At 38.3% G+C, this 24219-nt stretch overlaps 1 protein-coding gene across 1 annotated transcript in view; it reads left to right on the top strand.

The window, feature by feature from the left end:
* LOC139744780 (unconventional myosin-Va-like) overlaps nt 1-24219 on the top strand; it is a gene marked incomplete at its 3' end in the record, with an annotated part of 136149 nt that overhangs the window by 67807 nt on the left and 44123 nt on the right. Inside the window, exons 2-3 of the mRNA XM_071655199.1 lie at nt 10036-10146; nt 11173-11341. Coding sequence (XP_071511300.1) covers nt 10036-10146; nt 11173-11341 — 280 coding nt within the window. The remainder of the gene's footprint in view (nt 1-10035; nt 10147-11172; nt 11342-24219) is intronic.

Genomic DNA, 24219 nt, shown 5'->3' on the forward strand with positions numbered 1-24219 from the left:
ATTGGAGCCGACGGCCTTTTTCATAGCAAGAAATTTTCGCGAATTGCCTCTTGCGTTCAATGCATATAGTGTAGATAAGAAATTTCGCTTGCATTTTAATTTCGCGAATCTTGGCGCTCGCGAAATTCGCGAAATTAAAATGCACGCGAACATTTCTCGTTTTACAGTAGTTGACTAATACTTTTTTTTATATGAGTAGAGAAATATGTTTTGCTATTTAAGTTTTCCGAACGATCTACTGTAAAACCATAAATTTTTGCATGCATTTTAATTTTGCAAAATCAAAATAAACGTTAAATAATTCTTTTCTACGCCAGATGCATTGAATATAAGTAGCAATTCGCAAAAATTTCATGCCATGTGAAAGGCTATTGGCTTCAATTTCTTTTCCGGCATAGATTGATGACGTCATTACCAATGTAGCTGGTAGAAGTTCAAATTAAGGTGATGTGAGTAATGATAATGATAAAATAATACCCGTAATGATTGTAGCAATAACGATCATGATCCTTAAACTACCAGTACTACTGGGGATAATGATTTTATTGATCATATTACAACTAATGTTACTATCATTATTGTTGATTTATCATTGTCATGTGTTACTTTCACCACTTAATCAGAACCAAGACATGCTTAATCAGACCATATGGTGTGCTCCCGTTTCAACAAACATAGTTCTAATGACATTTTGTTACTTTGGAGTGAACATTCAGATTTCCAAATTATTATGGATATATTTTCATATACTTTATGTGTTTGGCTATGATGAAAGAAGAAGACTACTGGTCCTGAAGACTTTGTTATGCTGGAAGTTGCCTGTATTTTGGTTGAAATACTTTTGTTGTCCCTCATGAATGCCTAAGGCTATTTCATCAACTTTCACATGTTTGAAACGTGTTTCAATACCCACTATCAAAACGCGTTGTTTGTAAACGCCTTTGAGATCTCGTTTCTCGAGTTGTTGCATTTATCAACTCTGTCGTGAATCGATTGGGAGGCCTTGTCAGTGCATAGCTTTACCGCTCAAATTGACCTAAAGAGTGATGTGCAGTTGGCAGTGGTTGGCGTGGGCAGGTCTGAGCTGTAAACGTGTTTCAAAACAACTTTTAGTTTTTCGACTTTACAGAAATGCGTTTCTGGCTCAAATGCAGTTGTGATTGCACTTTTTTTTTTTGGCATTTCAGAAATGCGTTGTATACCCTATAATCAAAAGAGCTGTATGTCTATCAACTGCCCAAAACTCTGTGAAAGTTGTTTGGAAACCTTAATTCTGTGCCAGAAGTGAGTTGATAAATGCACCCTAAAAATGGTAACTATATCCAGAGAAATGGCTTTGATTTCCTCACCAAAATGGTTACTTCTTAAAGGACAAGTCCACCTTCATATACACAAGGATTGAGGGAATGCAGCAATATCAGTAGAACACATCAGTGAAAGTTTGAGGAAAATTGGACAATCTGTTCAAAAGTTACGAATGTTTTAAGTATCTGCGCAGTCACTGCTGGAATAGAAGACTACTACAGTGTATGATGTCACGTGCGTACAACTATATAAGGAAAATAAAAAGAGAATTTCACAAAACTTTAATTTTTGAATAAAGTGCACATTTCTTCGATTTGCTACTGACGTATGTTAAGGGTAATATTATTCCCCCTGCCTTCTGAAAGAGAGAAGTCGAGTGTTCTTTTGTTATGCGAGAAAAATGGAAATTTGTTGAATTTTCTTTATTCTTTCTTTATATCGTTGTACTCATGTGACATCACAAGCTATGGTAGTCTTTTCATCCAGCCGTGACTGAGCAGAAACTTCAAAAATTCATAACTTTTTAACGGATTGTCCGATTTTGCTCAAACTCTCACTGATGTGTTCTACTAATATTGCTGCATTCATTCAACCCACATGTCTATGAAGGTGAACTTGTCCTTTAACCAATGCTGAGTACATTCTACCACTTGTGTGACCTAAACCTTTGCAGATTTGCAGTAAGACTATAGTTCGTGGACAACACACAAGATGATTGCATTGTGCTGGCAGTAGTATTGAGTGCCGTCAGCTTCTACCTGCACATGCACTTCTATTGCCATTATGTCTCTGAGAGTCATCGTGTACATTTTGCCGTTGATATTAGTCGGTACGATAACTCAGCATGGTTATGTGTAAAGCACTTATATGTTGTTTCATTTTGGGTGATTTACTTGAATGGGAGTCCCGACCAAACCAAGAAAAAACTGTTTCCTGACTCTTCTCAATTAACGGTGCCACTGTATTACTTTCATCATTATGAAGATATGATGATAGCTTATCTCTGTGATATTAATGCCATTTTTGGTGCACATCTTAGCTATGTTTACAGGAGGGCCATGTCATAGCCTTCCTAAACAAATTTCCCCCTCAAAACAACAACAGCAACAACAACAATATGTTGAATTACAAGAATTAGAGCATAGAATACTTGTGTGAAGTAAAAATTACAAGTTTTGTGCAAAGCAAGTTTAATGTGCCCACATGATCAAGACCTGAAGAAAAGGAGGTGCACAGAAGATGCCATGTTCATCATTTACTAGTATACACATGACCATTGTTTTTGCAATATTACAATTTTGCCACAATCATTACTAATCTATTGTGTTTATTTTCATCCCGACAGTCGGAGACAAAGCAGTTGTCATCATGTCTTGGTAAATTCTTCTCCTTGTGAGCCCCAAAAGTTCTACTCAGCGTATCATTCAGCCTTATCTGTTGAGCTAATGTTAGGTCTGCCGTTATTCAGACCTTTGATAACGGACGTGAATGTGACACAAATTTAACTGTCATATGATGACTAGAGTTATAAATAGCCTGTCAAGCTCCCTATCCCATCCCCCTAACCCCCCTCCCTCTCCTCTTGCTGCAAGGGAGCTGGCTACTGCGTTGATCCATACCCCTCCCCCCAACCCCTCTCTTCAAAAACCTCATCCCGTTTTGCAGTTTAGTCATCCCCTTCAAATATCACCCTGCTCTCCCTGTGCCTTGCTAAACAAAAGGGCTGTGTGTAACTTTTTAGCTCGCCTTTTGTGCCAGCTGATCTCCAGGATAAAATTACTTTCCTCCACGGCCAAAGATAGCCGAAACAAGCTGAACGCGAAAGCTGCAGCCCCGGCTCTTTAAATAGTTGGAATGCATCAGGCGCTCGCCTGCAACAATGAATGATATATTCTCCATGGCGGATCAATTATAACGGGATACGCTAATTAGTTCGCCAAAGGAACACTGCGACACTCTGGGATTTGGTCTTGGATTGTAGGGAAGCACCAGGCTCTAGACGGTTGGAAGTGAGCCGTTTATTCACTCGATGAAAAGTTGCGATACATCACCTCATGTTGACTCCCTCTCATTCTGTTCAGGCATTTTGAGAGATAGAAGTGTCTTTGGGAAGTCTTGTGATATCATACAATACCTGTGAATTTCAGATATGTTTTCCAACCAAGATGATCATCCTCATTGACCATGGACCTGAGATCCGTCAGTTCGGCAGGGTGTTATCTGTTGTATATTTTGTAATCAGTCTCCGCCAGGGATGATGATGAGTGCATTGTGGGATATCAAGATATAACAGACGAGCAGTTGTGACATATTTGGAGTTTTATTTCATATTTGGTAGCGAATGAGCAGACCTCTGTAACTGACCATCCAGTCTTTGGAGACATTGAGAGTGATGATGATGCTAATGATGATGGTGTTGCCATGGTGATATCAGATATGCATCTCTGACACCCATACAGTAACTGTCGGGCAAACTCAAATTGCCATTTTGCACAAATTCCATTATCCCATCCATTGGGATGCTGCTTTTCTTTCTGGTTGTCTCGAGAGGAAATGTTGGCTCAAAAGTAGTGATATGCTGCAACATCATCTAAAAGGCCAGGCAGCGGTCAATTTGCCATACAGTCTTGGGAGAAAGTCATATTGGAGCATCAAATCCTCAACAGGCTAATCTTTTTTTTCTGCATGTCATTGACTCGCGTGTTCATCCCCAGTGGGAAAAGTTGAAACAGAGAGCCACTATTTGGCTCTCAAGACCAGATCGTTTCCTCACAAATGCAAGATATCCTCCCATAGGCCCACAGACAAAAATCTTCTAAAAAGGGGGAAAAAACAGAAACAGTAGGAAATTTTGTCAAACAACTGAACTCTCTCTCAGCTGCAGACTTATGACTAACAAGTTTCTTAATCCTACCCAAAGTACTGTGTTCCTACTAGCAGTGGGGGAAAAAAATGTTAAAACCACACTTTTATTACTGCTTTGTTTTCTCTTTCCGAGCTGTTCATAAAGAGCTTTCCTTTTCTTTTTTTTAATGAGGAGAAGCTATCTTTCCATCAACTACTTGCATTAAACATTTCTGGTGACTGAGGAATTTGTACTTTTTTTCCCTTTTTGGTGTGTGGGGAAAGGTTCATTAAGGATGACCATAGAGTGCGGTATGTGACACATGTTTAGAACATAGCCTCTGAGAGAGAGGGGGTTTGCCTTGGGCTGAATGAAGGGTGCCATTTGAGGAAGGAAGTTTAAAGTGAGGGAGATCTGTCACCTGTTCTTATCACAGCGCCCTGCGATAATAAGCCAATATCTGTTTAGCGTTGCCGTCGTCGGGCACTCTTATGAGGATCCTTTCACTTGTGGACGCATGGACTATCTTCGGCTACACTTGTGATCTTTCTACTCACACTTACACACGCAGTGTGAAGTGTAACTTCATTCCTTGTGTTCCTGTTGATGACTATCTTTACCTTTGATTATGGGACAGTTTTGAGGGCATAAGATCACCACTTTTTGACGGGCTGTAATATGGGACGGACGCCTTCTGCGTGCATGGTGTTGACAAAGTTTCTCGAGTGTGCTCGTAAGTCTCAAGGAGAGTTCTGATGCTTAGTGGAGATATCTTGGGTTGGAAATAATTTGGAAACAAGCAAACAAACAGACAAACAAATAGACAAAACATGTTTCGGCAGGTGAAGAGTGTGAGGGAAGCGGACTGGACCGGGAGACACAGGTCGGCGAATTATTCGCCCGTTGATATCGAAGTATATCGTAAGGTGAGTAGACTTTATTGGATTCTGTTGTGCAGCATTGCCTTGCATCATCATCCTTGTTGAAGAAAGGTTTTGCATGGAATCATTTTTTGGGAACCCAGTCAGCCAGGGAAACGACTAAGCCCCCTCAAAGGCAAAGTGAATCAATTGAAGAGATGTGTGATATCTAGGGTAAGCAATCAATTATCCTTTTTTGAACAAAAAAAAATTAAAAACTCATCCTGTCATGAAAATATTCATTGAAAATATTACCGTGGAAGCGAAGAGGCTAAATTGCAGAATAGCAATACAACTCTTCAAGTTAGAAACATGGACAATTTAATATAAAAGATAAATTCCCAATGAGTTAATTAGTGATAAAGAGACAAAAAAAAGTATATGTACCAAGAACAGAGATAGTCAAAATCATTCAAAGGAAAATTGATTGATCTTGCTATCATTCATATACCTTGATAACCACAAGTGAAAAATTAGATACAAAAAAGAAGTAAAATCAATTATTTGATGTAAAATTAGGTTAAAAAAAATACAAGGTCCTTCTCAGCACAGTGCAAAAATAAAACTGCATTATGTGTCAGACAGCTGACACAAAACTCATGTAAGGTCTTTGGACAAGTCATAATCATTGATATTGAAGATCATGGCATCTTTAAAGGTAAAACCATGGAGCTACTAACATTAGTAGCTCCATGGTAAAACGTATGTAAAGTTTGTGCAGGCACAAAAATGACACATGTTGACTCTTTCAGATACGTTCAGAGATTGGTTTTATTTCACTATATTCTGTGTGACACGTCAGTGGCAATTATCTTGTCATGGCCGGTAGGTGCAGAAACTGCAAAAACTGTTGATTTTTGCTACAAAATGGGGACATATGCATAAGAATTGTGTGAAATAACGATGTGATAACACAATTTCAGTCAGGTAACGACGGAAATGTGAAGCATTACCCCATAGGGTACGCTTGAAGTATAGCAATCTCAGAGTGTTCCTGATCGTGGTTGCTACATGATATTTAATTCATCTGTTATATCAATAGGAATATATCGGGCCATAGCAGCATCCATTGTGCAAAAGTGCATCATATTCGCAGCTACTGTATGTTTTATCTTTAATAAAAGTCTGCTTCATGTACATGTGGTATCAGCATGAGATTGAGTCATGGAATGATGGCCATTTATTATTATTATTATTATCATTTTATTTTTTGTTTTTTGTTTTTTGACTGACAGTCATGCGTCTCTCCAGATAAAATCTGGAACAGCAGTTTGTTCCAATAATGTGGAAACAAGATATTTTGAGATGATGCCCCCCCCCCTTGGAACCAAGTTCACCAGAAGGTCAATTGTATCTCCAAGGTTTTGCTGATAGTCATGTTTGCATGGGCCAGGGTTGTAGAAGCAGTGGTTGCTAGTGTGTTGTCAAGAGTTCTCTGTGAAATTATTATTTGCTACAATTCTGTGCTTTGACCGCAAGGCTGCTGGCATAGTAAGCAACCACAAGAATGGGCATCTGCTCTGAAACTTTAAAGGGATGGTATAGGTTGGTTAAGATGGAGCTTCAGGTTTCCAACTTTTCTGTGAGATAATGAGAAACCTTTGTATAAGATATAAAAGAGCATTGAATTCTAAGAGGAATTTAAAGTTTATTTGCTGAAAATTGGCTTTGAAATGGCTGAGATATCCAAAAACAAAGAGGTCCTGATAAAAGGACCACTTTGTTTTACTTTGTTTTTGGATATCTCATTAGCCATTTCAAAACAAATTTTCATCAAATAAACTTCAAATTCCTCTCGGAATTGTATGCTCTTTAATATTTCATGAGTGGTTTCTAATTATCTCTCAAAGAAATTAAAATCTCAATCCTGCATCTCAACCAAAACTGTATCATCCCTTTAAGCCCCATCTACTGTAAAACATGATATATTTGCGGCACGAAATTTTCGCGAATTGGAGCCGACGGCCTTTTTCGCGGCAAGAAATTTTCGCGAATTGCCTCTTGCGTTCAATGCATATAGTGTAGATAAGAAATTTCGCGTGCACTTTAATTTCGCGAATCTTGGCGCTCGCGAAATTCGCGAAATTAAAATGCACGCGAACATTTCTCGTTTTACAGTATATGATAATGTGACTAATGATAGATTAACTTATTCCCAGTGATGGTCAAGGTATGCAAATACTTTAGAAATTCTGTCACTGTCCACTGAAATTTTGAGAAGACATATCAACATGGACCAGTTTAATAGCCCATTGTGGCACAGAAATTTTTGGAAAGATGTGGAAACTTTCCTGTTGTTCTCAACTGAGAGTTGCTCTGCTATCTTTATCTTGTTTCGTTTTATGAGTGTGTGAAATAGTGTTTCATGCATAATGATAATTATGAATGTCTTCAATTCTTCAGCATGTCAGCTGATTTTTTCGGTAATGATGCATACCCATATTAACATTTGTAGGACTGACGAACATATGGACCCATTTTGAACACATTATTCCTGAACCTCAAGAGATTTACAGTCTCGTCAATGCACTGCTGCAGAGCTCATCTGTTTTAAACTACTTTTGGTCAACCTTTTTATGGAATTTGATGCTTCCAAGGATGATATTCTCTGCCAAAAATAAAATAAGATGTGGGATAATGTGAATGGGAAATGTAGAAAGGTGTTTTCTCCTTTGAAATTAAACAAGAAAAGCAAATCATGAATTGTCATGTGCACTTACACACCATGTACTTACTATAAAAACATGCAATGACACAGTGTTTTATAAAACAATGATGTCTAAAGAAGAAACAATATTCAGATACCCAGACCACACTGAAGATGCTCTGTGTAAAAAAAAAAGTAGCTTGAATTTTGCAACAAAAATAGCATGATAAAGGAGAAAGAGTAACTGATAGTGAAGATTTTCTGGAATAATGCCAGTGAAAGAGCTCATCAAAATTATGTTTCATCTTCAAGAAATTATCTATTGTTCTCATGCAATCACTTAATAAGTGAGCTCTTTTGAAAGAAAGTGAAATAATTAGAGGGGGAGATGGACATTTTGCTTGAAAAGTTTAAGGGCTATCTTTTCAATAAATTTGAGAGGCCTTGACGGAAAGAAAATCTCCCTCAAAGGTCCCCTTGAAGTACGCTTACATACAGAAGCTCTGCGCTAATCATAGAAGACAATTGTGTATATACATCCTGGCAATATGCACGTTGTTCAAAGGGTAAATACAGCTTTCACCTTGAGCAAGGAAATCTGCTATTAGGGGGGAAAGATATCCCCATTTGATCACTAGTGATACCGCGCTTTATCCCCTCCGCTTCTCGTTGTTCTTAGCTGGGATTGAGCGTGTGTCAGTTGGGAACAGTCGTGTGATCTGAAACCCAGTCTGACGAGGGGGGCTTAGCGGTTATTTCCCTTTAACGTTACCTCCCTGGGATGCTAATTATTGATGACTGCTCTGATAATCGCACTGTGTATGGCCTACAGCTGGTGTTGTGTTTAGCTGCTAATGAAACATAATTCTCTGGACTACTTTGTTGAATATATCAGTCAGACATTGAAACGTATCTGGCTCTAATGTCTGCTACTGATTCCAACATACCCTAGTAAGAATATTCATGGACAGAGAATAAAAAGTTTGGAGACTTAGATCTATCTTCTGTTGCTTTTTTCACGTGTCCTGCATTGCACTTCTACTTCTTAGACCAAATTACTGTTCATACTGTTACTACTGGTACTACTTCTGCTGCAACTACTATTACTACTACTACCACCACAACTTCTTCAACAACAAGATGAAGTATTTCTACTAGTACTACCATCACCACTGGATGCACTGCTGCTAGTTATATTCACTTTAGTTTACCTAACATAGATTATTATATTTGGATATGGTCATAGAACAATTTAAGGTTTTTTTTTTTTTTTGAGATAGCTGATATTTGTGCGGGTGAATAACTTTGGTGAATATGGCATTGAGTAAAATAGTGATGCCAGTGTTATTGATGAAGAGGATGGCTGTGACATTTATTTTGATGATGATGATGAGGTTGATGATAATGATAATGTCTTATTTTCAAATGGTATGAGAGTTCAGAATGTTAGCAAGCTTTAGATCTGCCATGCAAACACTAAGATGACGTTAATTTGACAGAAAATGGTGCTCTGCACATGCGCCAGACAGCTGTTTTTTCCTCTGTCTAAGCCGGGAGGCCGTGTTTTGGTAGCATTCACACCACAGATCTAAAGTTTTTTATTTATTATTCTTGTCTTCTTTGGACATGCAGGGGAAAACGAAACAGTTGAGTGTCTAAAATATGTCAAAAATAAAGTTGAAAAAAATGTTTAAGTCTGTCTATAGCAATTCATGACCTCCTTCTCAGTATTGTTTAAACGATGAAGAACAGTACTGTTTCTTTCTTTGACTCGAGGATCAAGACTATCATTGAATGTCTTGATAAAACCTGAAATGACATTAGAAGTGAAAAGTGCAGTACACCATGAATATCTTGCTCATTTTGTGTATTTATGAGAAGTTGATATAAAGATGATAAGGAGCTGTTGTGGCTTCAGTGAATGAGACCACAGACACTCAGTCTTGGGGTTCCTGATTCAAGTCCCCCTGGCGGCAGTGGTTGTGCCCTTAACCCGTTGAGGACGGGCTGACTTTGTTACAACACACATTTCCCATAGACACATGCCCGAGTACTCTCAGGACTCGTCCTCAACGGGTTAAAGGCCCAGGCAAGACACTTAATCCGTATAGCTTAGTCCTTCAAAGCAGACTTTAAGCTGCCTATCCCATTGTTGCTTACTTACAAGCATTCATTGCTTTCATAGCTATCACACTGAAAGAGATCAATTCAGATCAGTCCACATTTTACCATCTTTGCTTATATTAGTGTCCTCTGTGATGTGATTTGAAACTTGATTTCTAATTTTAAGATGGGTGTTGTATTCTTCTTTTCTTCAGGGAGCCAGAATATGGGTACGTGACCCAGAAGTGGTCTGGAGAGGAGGAGAGCTGACCCAAGACTTCAAAGATGGAGACAAGACTATAGAAGTGGAATTTGAGGAAGGAGACGTAAGCATATTTGTAGTATAAGTGGAACATAATGCAAAAATTTACATTTTTGGTACTTTCTGCATAGTGTGAAAGCAAAGTATGTATAAATCAAGTGAACATATTGTTTATCATATTTTGTTCACATGAATCTCTTCAATTCCAAGTACCATGTGGACGGGTCAGCATGATCAAAAACATGGAATTCATCTTCCTTGTCTAGGTGAGAATTATATATCACACAGAAATGTTTGATTTTGTTTTGCTTCTTAAAATACCTGATTAGCGAGTTTAGTGAGATATGAGTACATAAGGAGAGTGTATGTCATATATTAATAAACCATATGACAACATTTGTATGAAAAAGTGTAAGTTTTATCTTCATGGAAGTCTTTCAATCTGTTATCAAAGTATAATTAAGTTTGAAAAGGAAGTGCTGTTTGAAAGCAACTCTGAATCTAACTTTTTGGAACCTGTGCCCTACTTATTCTTCACTTTTATCTCTATCTCTTTTTGTGTTGCTCTCTCTCTCTCCTTCAAATTTTTACCTAATATGTACATTGTATGCTAATTTTGTGGTCAAGCAAGTGCATGTAATAATCATAAAGAGAAAATGATGATTATTACAATGATAACATAAAGAGTTTTTACTTTTGATAACCATGATAATGATAGGAATACCAATTAGAATCAAAATAGTGATTATGACCATGATAGTCATGATGACAGTGGCAATATATAGTATGTCCCCCAAAAAAATTACAGTTCGATTTCAGCACTGATAACTTTCTAAATGATTAAACAATCTGAATGCTATTTCCGGGTGTGAAACTATAACTTCTTACTTACATCTTGCAGAAAACCACATTCGATTTGGTTCAGTGGTCACAGAGAAATGTGGATTGTTGTAAAATATGTTGTGGGTTGTTCCTAGCGGGAATATCATTGCTTCCTAATCTGCAATTCACATGTTTAATTAATCCATCTCAATTCTTTTCTCCATTCATTTTGATCGAATGTTTCCAAAAAAAAAATAATAATCTGCAGCAAAAGACAGTCAAGGTCAAGACCAAGGAGGACCTCCCTCCGCTGCGAAACCCGGAGATCCTGATCGGCGAGAATGACCTCACGTCTCTGAGTTACCTCCACGAGCCGGCCGTCCTGTACAACCTCAGTGAGAGGTTCACGAGGAACAGCGCCATCTACACGTACTGTGGTAGGTACTTCGCGAAGGAGAAGAGAGCAAGACGATTACACATTTTTCTATTCATCATTTTGGAAAGTTGGTGGTGCGTAGCTCTTGTTAAAAAAAGGGAAATGCTAAGCTTTTTTGTAAGCTGTTGTGGCTTGGCTGATCAGGCAACTAGCTATTACACACAGGGTCTCTGGTTGAAGTTCCCCATGGCTGCAGCGGTTGTTCCCCTTAAGCAAGGCCCCTTATCCTCATTCCCTAGACTTCAGGTCCTGCCCAGTTGCTATGGAAACCAGGATGGATGATCAAGTTTGTCTTCACAAGAAAAGAAATCTTAGCATGCATGGAGAATGGGGGGGGGGGCACTTTGGCCTAGGGGCCAAGACCTCTGACTTTCAAGCAGAGGTCCCATGTTTGAATCCCTTCAGGTGCCTATAGTATGTCCTTGGACGAGATCTTTTTACCCACATGTCCCTCTTGACCCAGGTGTATAAATGGATACTTGGCAATGCCAGGGTAATGATAAAAACAGGGCCCTCTAGTAGAGCAGTGGCAACACTGAAGAGGCTACCAAGGATAAAGAAGACTGTATCATTATATTATTATCATCGCCATTGTCACCCATCTGGGCATGATACAAGAGATAAAGGAGGGGAGGGGGTATATGCTGCAAAAAAACAAGATATAATTTCTATGTCTTCCTAAAAGGAGGAAATTTAATTATGCACTTCAGCTTTTTCTGTGCTTTGAGTACCAAAAGGCACAGAAAACCCCATAGCATTGTACACACTGTCCAAACTCCCTTGTGCAGAAAGAGTTAAGAATCACGCTGTAGTGTAACCCACCTACAGATGTAGTGGTGTTTCAAACTGGAAAGATATCTTAAGCCATTGATTGCGTGAACTTCATGTGCCATGTAGTAACCCTGTAGGGATTACAGCATCACTGAGGTAAAGGGTTAAATTGCAATCAGGTGAAGGAATTGCCCTTACAAATGAGGATAAACATAAAGCTACAATAAGTGAAACCAAAGCAGTGGTTGAAAAGGGAAAATGAAAAATCTCTGCAATATCCAGAAATTCAATACAAATTCACTCACACGACTTATCTTTCATACCTTAAATTATATAGGATTAAAGTGTTCTCTTCATTTCCACAGACCATTGTTTGTTTGGGTTTTTAAATTAAGATTATAACCGAGACTTCCTTTTCAAATAATCTGACAGCTTTTGTTTAAAACTGGTTTTGCACTTTCCTGCTTGTGATCAGTTTATGCAGTGTTGTGTAAGCCAGTTTTCACATCGGTCAATAATTGCAGTGGAACTTGATTTGTATTTGGATATGATTATTTAATTTGTTTAAACAAAAAATCTTGAATACTAATCTACTGAGAATGTGCAAAGCTGGAGATACTCTCGACAATACAAAACTCATCCCCACAAAGTTATTCCTGCTTAGTGCCCTACCATCATTTGTGGTTTGATAGGATGTTTGGTGAGCTTATGTGGGTCAGACCTGCTGTCATTTGCATTAGCGTTGGTCATACTTACTATTTTTTCCTAGTTCACGTCATTTGTGGTAGGTCAAGGCACAGGTTATCTGGTACTCTTTAGCCCATAAAGGCTGAGCTGATTTTGCTTTAACATGCATTTCCCATAATCATCTGCCTAAGTATATTCGGGACTAGTCTTCATTGGGTTAATAAGTCACATATTAGACTCCAGCTTGCAGCTTTAGATATTTTTACACAATATTTCTGCTGTTCTGGATAGTGGAGCCTGTTCTGCATCAATTTTGCATCTACTGTTGCAAACTTAAATGTCTGACATTGTCCGTGATGGATGGAAAATCAGTAGTGAGGTTTGTTTGTCTTATTTCCATCTGAGAAGATGGCTGGATAGCCAATACTCAGGTGCATTAGCTTGTTTTCTGTGGGGTCCACTTCGATGATAGGCAGACCACTTATAAATTGTAATCTCTCTAACCAATGAATATCACAGTATGACAGGGATATATCAAAGCGTACCAGTATGAAAGAGGGTTTATAGAAACGGTAAATTGATTCAAAATGAAAGAGTGTAATTGACATTGTAGTTGTTACATGACCCGTACAATATTCTGCACCGTAAGAGACATGTGGCACTTTATTCTTCACAATGATGAATTTGAATTTAATATTTGCATTTCCTGTGTGAAAGCCAAGAAGATTATTTCATATTATATTTCTTTATGATATATTAAATCTTTCATGCTTATGTGTTTTTCCTAATCATCCCCTAAACCTTAAAGTGCTTTTTAATATATTTTAAAGTGTTCATGATGTGAAAGGAAATATGCAACATATGCACAGATGATAAGTTATCACTAATTGCTCCAGCTGCAGCAATCCCATTTGTCACAAGCCCATATATATTTATATGACTTTTTATGTAAACAAAATCTAATAGTTTCTTGATAGCAGTGACATAAAAGCACTTAAACCATATGTTATTACCCAGATGGCATAATTTGACAAAAAAAAAGGGGGGGAGATTCACACATAGTTATGCACTGTGAGTCTAGCAGTAAGCAACTTGTCAGCATACAGAAGTACAGTGAATACATGATGCACATGCCCAAACATGCATGTGCACATATGCGTTCAGTCTATGCATACACACTTATACTCCAGCATGAGACCACCATGGTGCTGATTCGTCTTTTAACCCCCCCCCCCCCCCCCCCCAATCTATTTTGGTCCTATTGACTCACGGCTCAGATTTTTTCGCTGGCTTTGAATTACCGCAAGAACTCCTTATGTACTCGCAGAGCGACGGCTTAATTATGTAACGTCTAGCATGGCCAGATGCAGTATATCCTTTCTCCCACTCAGGTTGTAGTGGACATGGCGGCATCATAGGAAATATCAATACCATGCCAAAGTCAGCTTCAGTTTAGTGCTGATAGCTATACCTGGAACCTCATAGTACCAAACTTTTTTTTTTTTCATCAGTCATTCCTGCATGTGTGTCTGTTTACAAGACTGTCATGGTTGAAAATTGGAGTAGGACCTGTCAAACTCTCATCAATAAAGAAAATCAAGGCCTTCATTTTTTTTTTCTGATATTTTGTGACAGTAATCGAAACCTGACTGGGCCGCATGCTTATCTCTGAGGTTGGGTGTAGATAGAATTAATGGTGGAGATGACTAACGTGCATTAGTGCTGATATCTTACTGGTTTCCAAGGAAGCCCATGGCAAAAAAAACCCCAAACAAACAAACAAACCAAAAACCAAAAACAACAAACAAAACCAAACAGACAGAAAACAAAACAAACTTGCCAAGCAAATCCTTAGACTGTTCTTTTACAGAGGAAATGACAAAATACTTAACCTTCAAACTGAAATGCCATAAACAGAAACAGCAATAACAAAATTATTCAAGGTGATTTAAACTTCCATGTTATTGTAAGGTTTGCACATCTCAAGATTGTTTTTGATTTGTGCGAAGGCTTATAGATTTCTTGACAGCATTAAGAGTGCTTTTTTTTTATTACTACAAAATATTTTTTTTTTATTTGAATCCTTCAGAATTCTGTGGGGGTCATTTCACCATCAGATGTATGACTGTTCTTCGAGTGCATGAACCTCTTCATCATTTTTTTTTCTTTTTTTGTTATTACAAATTTAGATTGTCTCATGTTTGGGATGCCTAGGAAAATAAAGCACATGGTTGGAACTCAGGGAATGAGAGATTAACCATTGAGCTCACTGCTTTCATTGAATCATGCAGAGTGGAGGAAAACTATAAAACAGGCAGAATTTTGTTGTGTTTGTCCTTGTTGCCATGTAACAGCTTGTCAGTTTTACAATTTTGTAAGCTAGTAGATCTGATTTCTGTCAGGTGCATTTTCAGTTTGGAAGAAATGGGTGTGAAAATGTATTTTGGCAAAAAAACAGCAGTGTATTTTTGTTTGTTTGTTTATAGAATGGTTGTTAATGTTGTGAGTCTGTAGCTCAACTATGAGACACAGGGGATTGTGGTTTTTTGTGTAATGGCTGCAATTTTAGCATGAGCCAGAGGGGAAGGCTCTAATGCAGACAAGAATGTGTTCTGTGGCGCAGTGGGCGCAAATTGGAGCACGTTACCCGAGCGGTCATGTGACGTCTTGTGGCTTTAATCGAGGATGGGGCTTATGTGCCACGACATGTCTCCTCTGGAACACAGAATAAGGTGGGAGAAAGAAAGATGTTTAGGTTTAGAGCTACGGAGGTGTAACTTCCTGCCTGAGATTACTCAGTGACGCAGCTTGAATGAAAAGATTGGTTTTGGCAGAGGCATCTTCGTTCACAAGACTGAATAGACTGGGATGATTTTGTTGGGGGTGGCATATTAAGTCTTTCTTCAGGGTGTGAGGGGAGAGATTTACAAGCAAATCAAGAAGGGATTTGATGTCAAGGAGAGGCTTGACTCTACTGTGTCATAGCAGTCCATATTTTAGTTTCATATATCCCTATCTATCGCCCCATCAGTATATTTGTCTAGTTTATATCAGTTTCCCTACCTCTATCCCGACTGATTGATTTGACTAATTTGAATTTATTTCCGCTTGGTGTTTTCACCAAAGCAAAGAAACAAAACTGAAAGCAACTCAACTTTTTGTATTTTTATGATGACTGCATCTGTTTCCATTTACATCTGTATATCTACTCATTATCAGCTATCTGTCTATCTACATATCTGTCTGTCAATCTGTCTGTATGTCTATATGTCAATATATACATATATCTGTATGTGCCTATCTATCTTTTTTTCTATCTCTTCTATCTATCATTCCATGTGAACGCATATCAGACGTATTCCTGTAAGTCAGGACTTGACAGACAATTTTCGGTATCACCAATACCTAGGTGCTGTGCGCAAAGCAGCATTTTAGATGCATTATGGGATAACCCAGGAGACAAACTTGCACTGGTTTTGGCTGCATATGCACTCAGGTCATGTTCTGTCTTTATCCAGGGGTATTCTTTGTTGAAGATTTCTTCGCTTTCCATCATGTGACCAGCACATTGAAGCCTTGCAGTAGTGAACCATGACTCTAGCAACCACAAATCAGTAAAATTTTGAAATTTTAAGCTCTTTTAGTTGAATTCTAAGCGAAGAAAAAAGCATCAATGAAAGAAAAGCAGACGAAAATTGCATTGAATTGCATGGGAACTAAGACATGCTCGCAAGACAACCAGAAGTGACACTGGCGTCGAGGAATCCCACAGTGTATCTGTGACAGGGCTTTTTAGCGTGCGCAGAAGTTTTCTGCGCATTGGCGATATCGAGAATTCCATGTTGCCTCACTTTGTGACTATCAAATCTGTCAAATGATTGCAGAATGGCCAATTGCCTTGAAATGCTATCTTCCAAATTTGGGACTTTTTAGCTATTTTTATTGTGTGTATGTGTATGTGATGAATGTGAATACAGTGAAAATAAGCTGAAAAAAAAAATTCCCACAGTCAATAAATTTTTATGAGGTATTAATGGAGTTCCTTCAAGCATTCATACATATACATGTGTGAAAAAGCGGGGGATAGAAGGATGGGAAGTATTTTATTAGCATTGTTGATAGTTATACGATGCGATAGGAAATGAGAGAAAGGATGTGGGAGGGGAGATATTTAGAATTGGATAAAATTTAAGCCAGGAGAGGGAGGGAAGGTGGAAGACAGGGTAAAGGAGGAAGTAGTAATCTGAATGTTGTATAAAGAGCTCTATGCCACTAAACCTTATGGTGCTCATAATCATGTGTGCCTCTTTCAGGTAAAAGGGGGTGGGGCGGCAGTATACCTCTGTACAAATATAGACTTAACCATAGCCACAGATACTGCATACGCCATATATTTAATAGTATAACAATATACATTGTATTTTTTTTGGTAAATGGGAACTTCCCGACAATTTTGCAATTCATTGAATTTGCAATCATGAAGAAAGGCAATGGATGGACAAATCAGTATCATTCACTCATTTTCAGGAAGTATGTGCATCCATTCTCACACTAGGCATGCCAGGAATCGGGCCTACTAAATTATATTGTCACACACCTTGTTCATGTACTGTGTACTGTGTACCAGTACGTGTATGTGTGTACGTCACATTCATGTCAAGGTCAGAGTTAATATCAAAATTTCTGTGTGTTTAAATTTGTGAACAGCACAAGACTTGCAAACTTTGCCAAAGAAAAGAAAAACCCTGCAAAATATATGCGGTTTTCAGTACTTGATGTGTGGACTTAATAGTAATCTCTTGTTGAAGGTGCAGCTTCCCTTCATGTCCTATATAACTATTTAGAAATAGGCTCAGATAAAACAAATAATGCTACTAGTTTCATCAAAATCACATATGAAATGCATGGAATTTTTGAAATTTTTGGTTAATAAGATAATTCGGCAATATAAGCCCCCCCCCCCCATCTTCAAATTCATTCAATTTCTTATTTTACGACAAATATTAGTATGAATTCAGCCACTATGTTTATTTGATTATATTCTTCTCATTGAAGTTAAGTTGAGCATGGAGTGTCATTGTTTAAAAAAAAAAACAAGTACATGTCACCTTCTGCAACTATAGCACTCCTGTGCTTGGTGTTGAACTAAGAGCAAACTATTATTTGAGGGCTTGTTGTTAGTAACTTGCTCAAGAACACATGTTGAGCTTCTTCTCTACATGTCTCTTTTTACTCTCATTAACCCGTTGAGGGCAGACTGATTTTTGCTATAACACGCATTTCTCATAGACACCTGCCGGAGTACTCGGGACTCGTCTTCAACAGGTTAAAGGACAATGCAGAGCTCTTCAGTGATTTCCTCTCCTGCTTGGCCTTCATTTAACTTAGACAACCCTACTCAAGTGTAACAATGAATTTTTTTATCACTTGAATGCCTCAGCGATACCAGAGGGATTACTCTCTAAAAAAAAAAATTGAGTGAAAATATTCACTCTTGAAGGAGTGAATACAAAAAAGAGTGAATTTTGAGTGAAATTTGAGTGAATTTTGAGTGAAAATTTTCATTTTCACTCATTTTGGAGTGACGTCAGGGATCACTCAAAGATTTTGGAGTGATCCCCGAGGTCACTCTAAAACAAGTGAAAATTAACATTTTCACTCAAAATTCACTCTTTTTTGTATTCACTCCTTCTAGAGTGAATATTTTCACTCGATTTTTTTTTTTTAGAGAGTAGAAAAGAAATCCCTCATTCCCAGTCATTGGCAACTAATTACAGCACTTCTGTACCAATCCAGACAGAAACAGTGTATACGATCCACAGTGAGAGAATAAAGTGGCGAGCAACTTCAGCCAAGCAGCAAAAGAACTCAACACTGCCTGACTTTTGCCAGCAGAGGGCAGTATCACTGAAAAAGCTGAATCCAGCTGTAGCATGGCAGCGCGCACTCATTGCTCAACCCTGTCTGACTGGTATATGATGAGTGTGCAGGGAAATTCTTCAACCGGTGGACATATAGTAGGGATATGATGGTGAAGTAGATAAAAGTCTTGATTTTGAAATAGAGGGCCGAGTTTAAGTCCTGTCGAGTGTTCACGTTCTTGGGCAACTGTCAATGGAAACAAAAAGTTTATGTCCTATCATAGACCAATAAAGATGAATCTGAATCTGAATCTGAAGCTGATTCTGGATAAATGGATATCTGGCTCTTCTGGGTCATGATAATTGCAGGGTAATCTTGAAGAACAGTGATATTGATAAGACCATGATATTAATACGTATCTTCTCTCTCCCCCCCCCCCCCCCCTGTTTTGTGTATTGGTACATAATGCTGTAAAAGATTTTAGTGCATGAGAATATTATGACTAAAACTCTTAAGAAATAACAACTTATGCAGTGAAAAAAAAAATGGGTTACAGAACAATTCTAAGAGATGAAACCTATTCCGTACAGACATCCAATGGTAAATTATACTTTACTTTCATTACCCTGATGACATTTCAGTGAAACTCATTATCATTTGTGACCCACCACAACAAAAGGATCCGAAAGTTGCTGACAGCTGAGCTGAGAAAATCAAGTTTGAAGTCAGATCATCATGATTAGTGAAAACTATTAACAATTTCTGTTATTTGCATAATTTTGTAGTCTAATGTTTCGTCTATCATCTGCTGAAATATCAAAGCCTAATGATCAAAGGAAAGGCAAGAAATTAGCATTTTTCTGGGCCATGATTCTCTGACTTTCAACGGAATAGAAACATGTCCGAAGATTTGGATTTAGCACCGCAGATAGACTCTGCCCCTAGCAACGAGGGAGTGATCTTATTGGTCAGTGCATGGCATTGTGGTTACTGATTTCTCGTGCATAGACAGCTCACGTTAAGCTTGAATGAACAGTGTGGAGGTTGTTAGGAGCATACCTTCTATTGTCAAGAGGCGAAAATTGTCTTACCTCCCCTTGATCACGATTGCGTCAGAAGGAAAACTTTGAAGGCTGTTTTCTCGAAACGCTGACTTCCTAGTTTTCTCGAAACGCTGACTTCCTAGACCACTCGACATGCTCTCATAAAATCATTGATATCTCCGCAACTGAGTATTTTTATGAGTCATGTTATATATGAAATTGAAGTAGAAGAGTAAGGGAATAATGTCATGTCATTTTCAAAAAAATTGGCCTCCCCCGACTTTCGGATCCTTTTTTTGTAGCAGGTCACATTTGTTTGCAAATAGTAAAGCCATGTGTACAAAATTTTATTTGAGGGTATCAAATGGATTTAATACTGAAAATTATATTGATGGACCTTGGAAAAAGTAATGTATGTCCTTGAAATAGGAGTAATCATCAAACCATATGGTGAGTGCTATGCAAGCCTATGCACAGTCATGTGATAGAAATATTTCTGTGATGAATTTCATATGATGTAAAGACACAGTGCTATACTCTCATTAGACAACCCTCAACTTTCACAATATTTATCTTGTAATTACTTTTTATTGCACTATATTCATGCAAAGAATTCTGTCCAGGGCACTACACGTGTATGTCCTTTTACATCATGCTTTCCTCCAGTTTATAACAAGCATTAGGATATAGATATATCTATGGTCAAATTCCTTATCTATGCGGAATGCCCGCAAAGACAGTAGGCCCTATTGCTTGGTGCAAGTGTTGTGCAAGAGAAACTGTGACTATATAGATTTTCAACACAAGATGGCAGCAAACAGTGACAGTATTATCTTGGATGCAAAAATTCCCGGCCAAGCTCTCAGTGTTGAAACTTCACAACAATATAGAAGTTGCAAATGATTGACAAATTGCCCTACATCAACGTAAAGAAGCACTGAATTGATCAGGGTTTTAGTAGTTGCCATGACAAAAGAACGACTCAATACAGGAAAGTCATCAATTCAAATAGTTTTGAGGCTATCTTTATTTACTCTTTTCTGTCAGCTTTTGTCAGATGATTTCATAAATTTGTTTTTATATTCTCTTTGCATGATTACTATGGATATAATTAGTTCAGTTTGCATTTATTCTCTTTTAAAGTTTTCACTACTGTCTACAAAGGTAGCTGCATTAAAACAATGCAAATAACAAATACAAAACCAATATCAACAATATTCAAGATTATTGTTGAAGTATGCTCATTATTCCCTCATTCTTGTACTGCTCAGCTTGAAGCTATCACAACTGGACCAGTATAATGCATAGCTGTGGGAACTTAATATTACCTTAGAAGTTTTGAAAGTGTGTTCTTGGGGAGGGGGGGGGGGGGACATTAATTGTTTCAATTAGACTGTAAATTAGGGCAGCGCCAAGTCTTGGGGAGTGATTCATATTTGTAACTAGGTTTAGATTTCAGGTGATTTTGTTAATTCTAAGCCCTATCAGATCCAGCTGCTACCACTTCCGGATGAAGACGTCGTCTGTTGCTGCAAACGTTTGCCAAGTTTGTTAGCTTTGTCTGCTCTGATAGATTGTGTGACGCTGAAACAAACGTATGAGCCAAACATTAAGAAATATTAACCAATTCCTTACAGGAACTTTCTAAACCAGGTTCCCTGATATACTGATACTGATAACTGAAATACTGGAATCTGGTATACCAGGTTCCCAAAATGTAGACAGGAGTGCATGCATTAGTGGCCTAAATTCATATCAATTTATGTTATGCTGCCCAGAGAAATTTCTTAAATAGAAAGAGTTTCTGCTCTCAGTATCTGTTTTCCTTCTGTATGAAAACTGCATTTATTGCAGTATTATTTGCCTTTTCTGCAATAATAGTGCTTATTTTGCTGTAGAGCTTGTATAAAGATGTACATAGCAATCAAGGTTGAGCTCAGTAGATATTTGATTTTGCTGACCCCATTCAGGTGTGTAACAAAAGAGTTTGTGAGCCCATCAGCGCATGCTCTATTCGTACCTTGTGCCCGATCGATATTTCCATTCTTCGATGGCACATGTAATTGACCGTGGAAGGGGGTACACATACCACTTGACTGCTTTAGCACAGGTGTATTACGAACCTGTCTGTTCTCTGTCGACCTGCAAAAAGAACCTTGTTTGGGGGCATTGAAGGCACTCAGAGAAATGCGGGAGGAATGGGTTAAGTCAACTGCAAATTACTTTCTGCTGTATTTCTTTTTTCTGTTGTCAAATTCTTAAGATTTTAGGCATTGTTGCATAACAAGGGAGGATATTTATAGGGGCATACTTTGTAGATCAAGAATACAGTGTATTCCCGTTATAACAAACATGGTTGTAACGAACACGGTTATAACGAAATTCCGGTTACAACGAAATAAAAATTCAGGTCGCAAAATTATCCGCTCTTTGTCTTTTATTGTTTATTTGTTCGGTTATAACGAAATATTGATATAACGAAAGAAAACTGCCAGTTCCGAAAACTTCGTTAACGGGAGTCCACTGTATTCGTTACAAATTGCTTCTTTCTAATATTTGATATTTGAGAAGCTAAAACACTGTTCACTGAGATTAGCCCTTGCTTCATGTGCATCAGTGCTTTATACTCTGGCTCTATACTGACTTTGAAAGTCGCAAATCTGTCTGATTTTTTATAAGCACTTTGCCCTGAACTCACCTGGATCGTGATGGAGAATACTGAAGTTATTGTGACTTCTTGGAGACCCATCCGGCAACTGAACCCAGTTCAATTCAATTTATGGCCTCCCTTCCCCGATCCAGATATACGAGGACCTTTTTCTTCCTTTTTAAATTGCATTTAGATGTATTTTGGGCAGATATTGTTACTAAGTATTCATTTGTAGAATTGGATGGATTGTAAGGATTTTGCCAAAACACAACTGACCAGTACTCAGCAGCAAATTGGAAGGTTCCACCATCAGGAATTGTCCACCCCATCTTGTGGATAGGTGGGACACAAGCCAAGTATTAGTGAACCTTCAAGTAGTATGCCAGTAGTCCAGCTTACAGACATTCAGTGTTTTGTCTTGTTGTCCCCGCCGAACGAGTTCGAGCAGGGGACTATGAAACGGGCTCCGTACGTGTGTGTGTCCGTGTGTCTGTCCGTCCGTCTGTCTGTGCGTCCGTGTGTGATCAAAATGTTCAATTTGCTACTTCTCTGTCATTTATGAGCCAATTTTAATTCTGTTTGCTTTATATGATAGCACTACATGGGAGCTTTGAAACTTCTTCACAGAATTTCAGTTGTGACCTTTGACCTTGACCTTTGACCTATATTGTACATTTGGCTACAAAATGCTACTCCTTCGCCATTTCTAACCCGATTTCGATTCCGTTTGCTTTATGTGATGGCACTAGGTGAGGGCTTCAAAACTTGTACACAGAATTTTGACCTTTGACTTCTTTGACCTTTGACCTTGATTTTTGACCTATATTGTACATTGGCTACAAAATGCTACTCCTTCGCCATTTCTAACCCGATTTCGATTCCGTTTGCTTTATGTGATGGCACTAGGTGAGGGCTTCAAAACTTGTACACAGAATTTTGACCTTTGACTTCTTTGACCTTTGACCTTGATTTTTGACCTATATTGTACATTGGCTACAAAATGCTACTCCTTCGCCATTTCTAACCCGATTTCGATTCCGTTTGCTTTATGTGATGGCACTAGGTGAGGGCTTCAAAACTTCTACACAGAATTTTGACCTTTGACTTCTTTGACCTTTGACCTTGATTTTTGACCTATATTGTACATTGGCTACAAAATGCTACTCCTTCGCCATTTCTAACCAGATTTCGATTCCGTTTGCTTTATGTGATGGCACTAGGTGAGGGCTTCAAAACTTGTACACAGAATTTTGACCTTTGACTTCTTTGACCTTTGACCTTGATTTTTGACCTATATTGTACATTGGCTACAAAATGCTACTCCTTCGCCATTTCTAACCCGATTTCGATTCCGTTTGCTTTTTGTGATGGCACTAGGTGAGGGCTTCAAAACTTCTACACAGAATTTTGACCTTTGACTTCTTTGACCTTTGACCTTGATTTTTTACCGATATTGTACATTTTGCTACTAAATGCTACTTCCGGCGGGGACATATTTTACGCACCGCGTAATTTCTACTTTTCCTTGTTTTTTCTCACTTTAACCTGTTGAGGACGGTTGATTTTGCTACAACATGCATTTCCCATAGACGCTTGCCCGAGTATACTTGGAACTCATCCTCAACGGGATAACAGCTTTTGCTCTTCTTGAGCTCCCATCATGTAAGTAGAAGGCTCAGGCAAAGGGAATTGTACTAAATTGGTGTCTGCTGGATTTATGCCAAGATGCAAAGCCGGAGCGGAAGGGGGAAGCAATATTTAATTTGTTCTGCCTCCGCCCGAAAGGCTAGCATGAGGCACTACGTTTTCAGGTTGTCTGTCCATCCGTATAATCCATGTCTCAATTAATACAATTTGAGAAAAATT

Source organism: Diadema antillarum, unplaced genomic scaffold (genome assembly GCF_040938485.1).
Source record: "Diadema antillarum isolate AM-2024a unplaced genomic scaffold, OU_Dant_1.0 seq00001210_RagTag, whole genome shotgun sequence".
NCBI lineage: Eukaryota > Metazoa > Echinodermata > Echinoidea > Diadematoida > Diadematidae > Diadema > Diadema antillarum.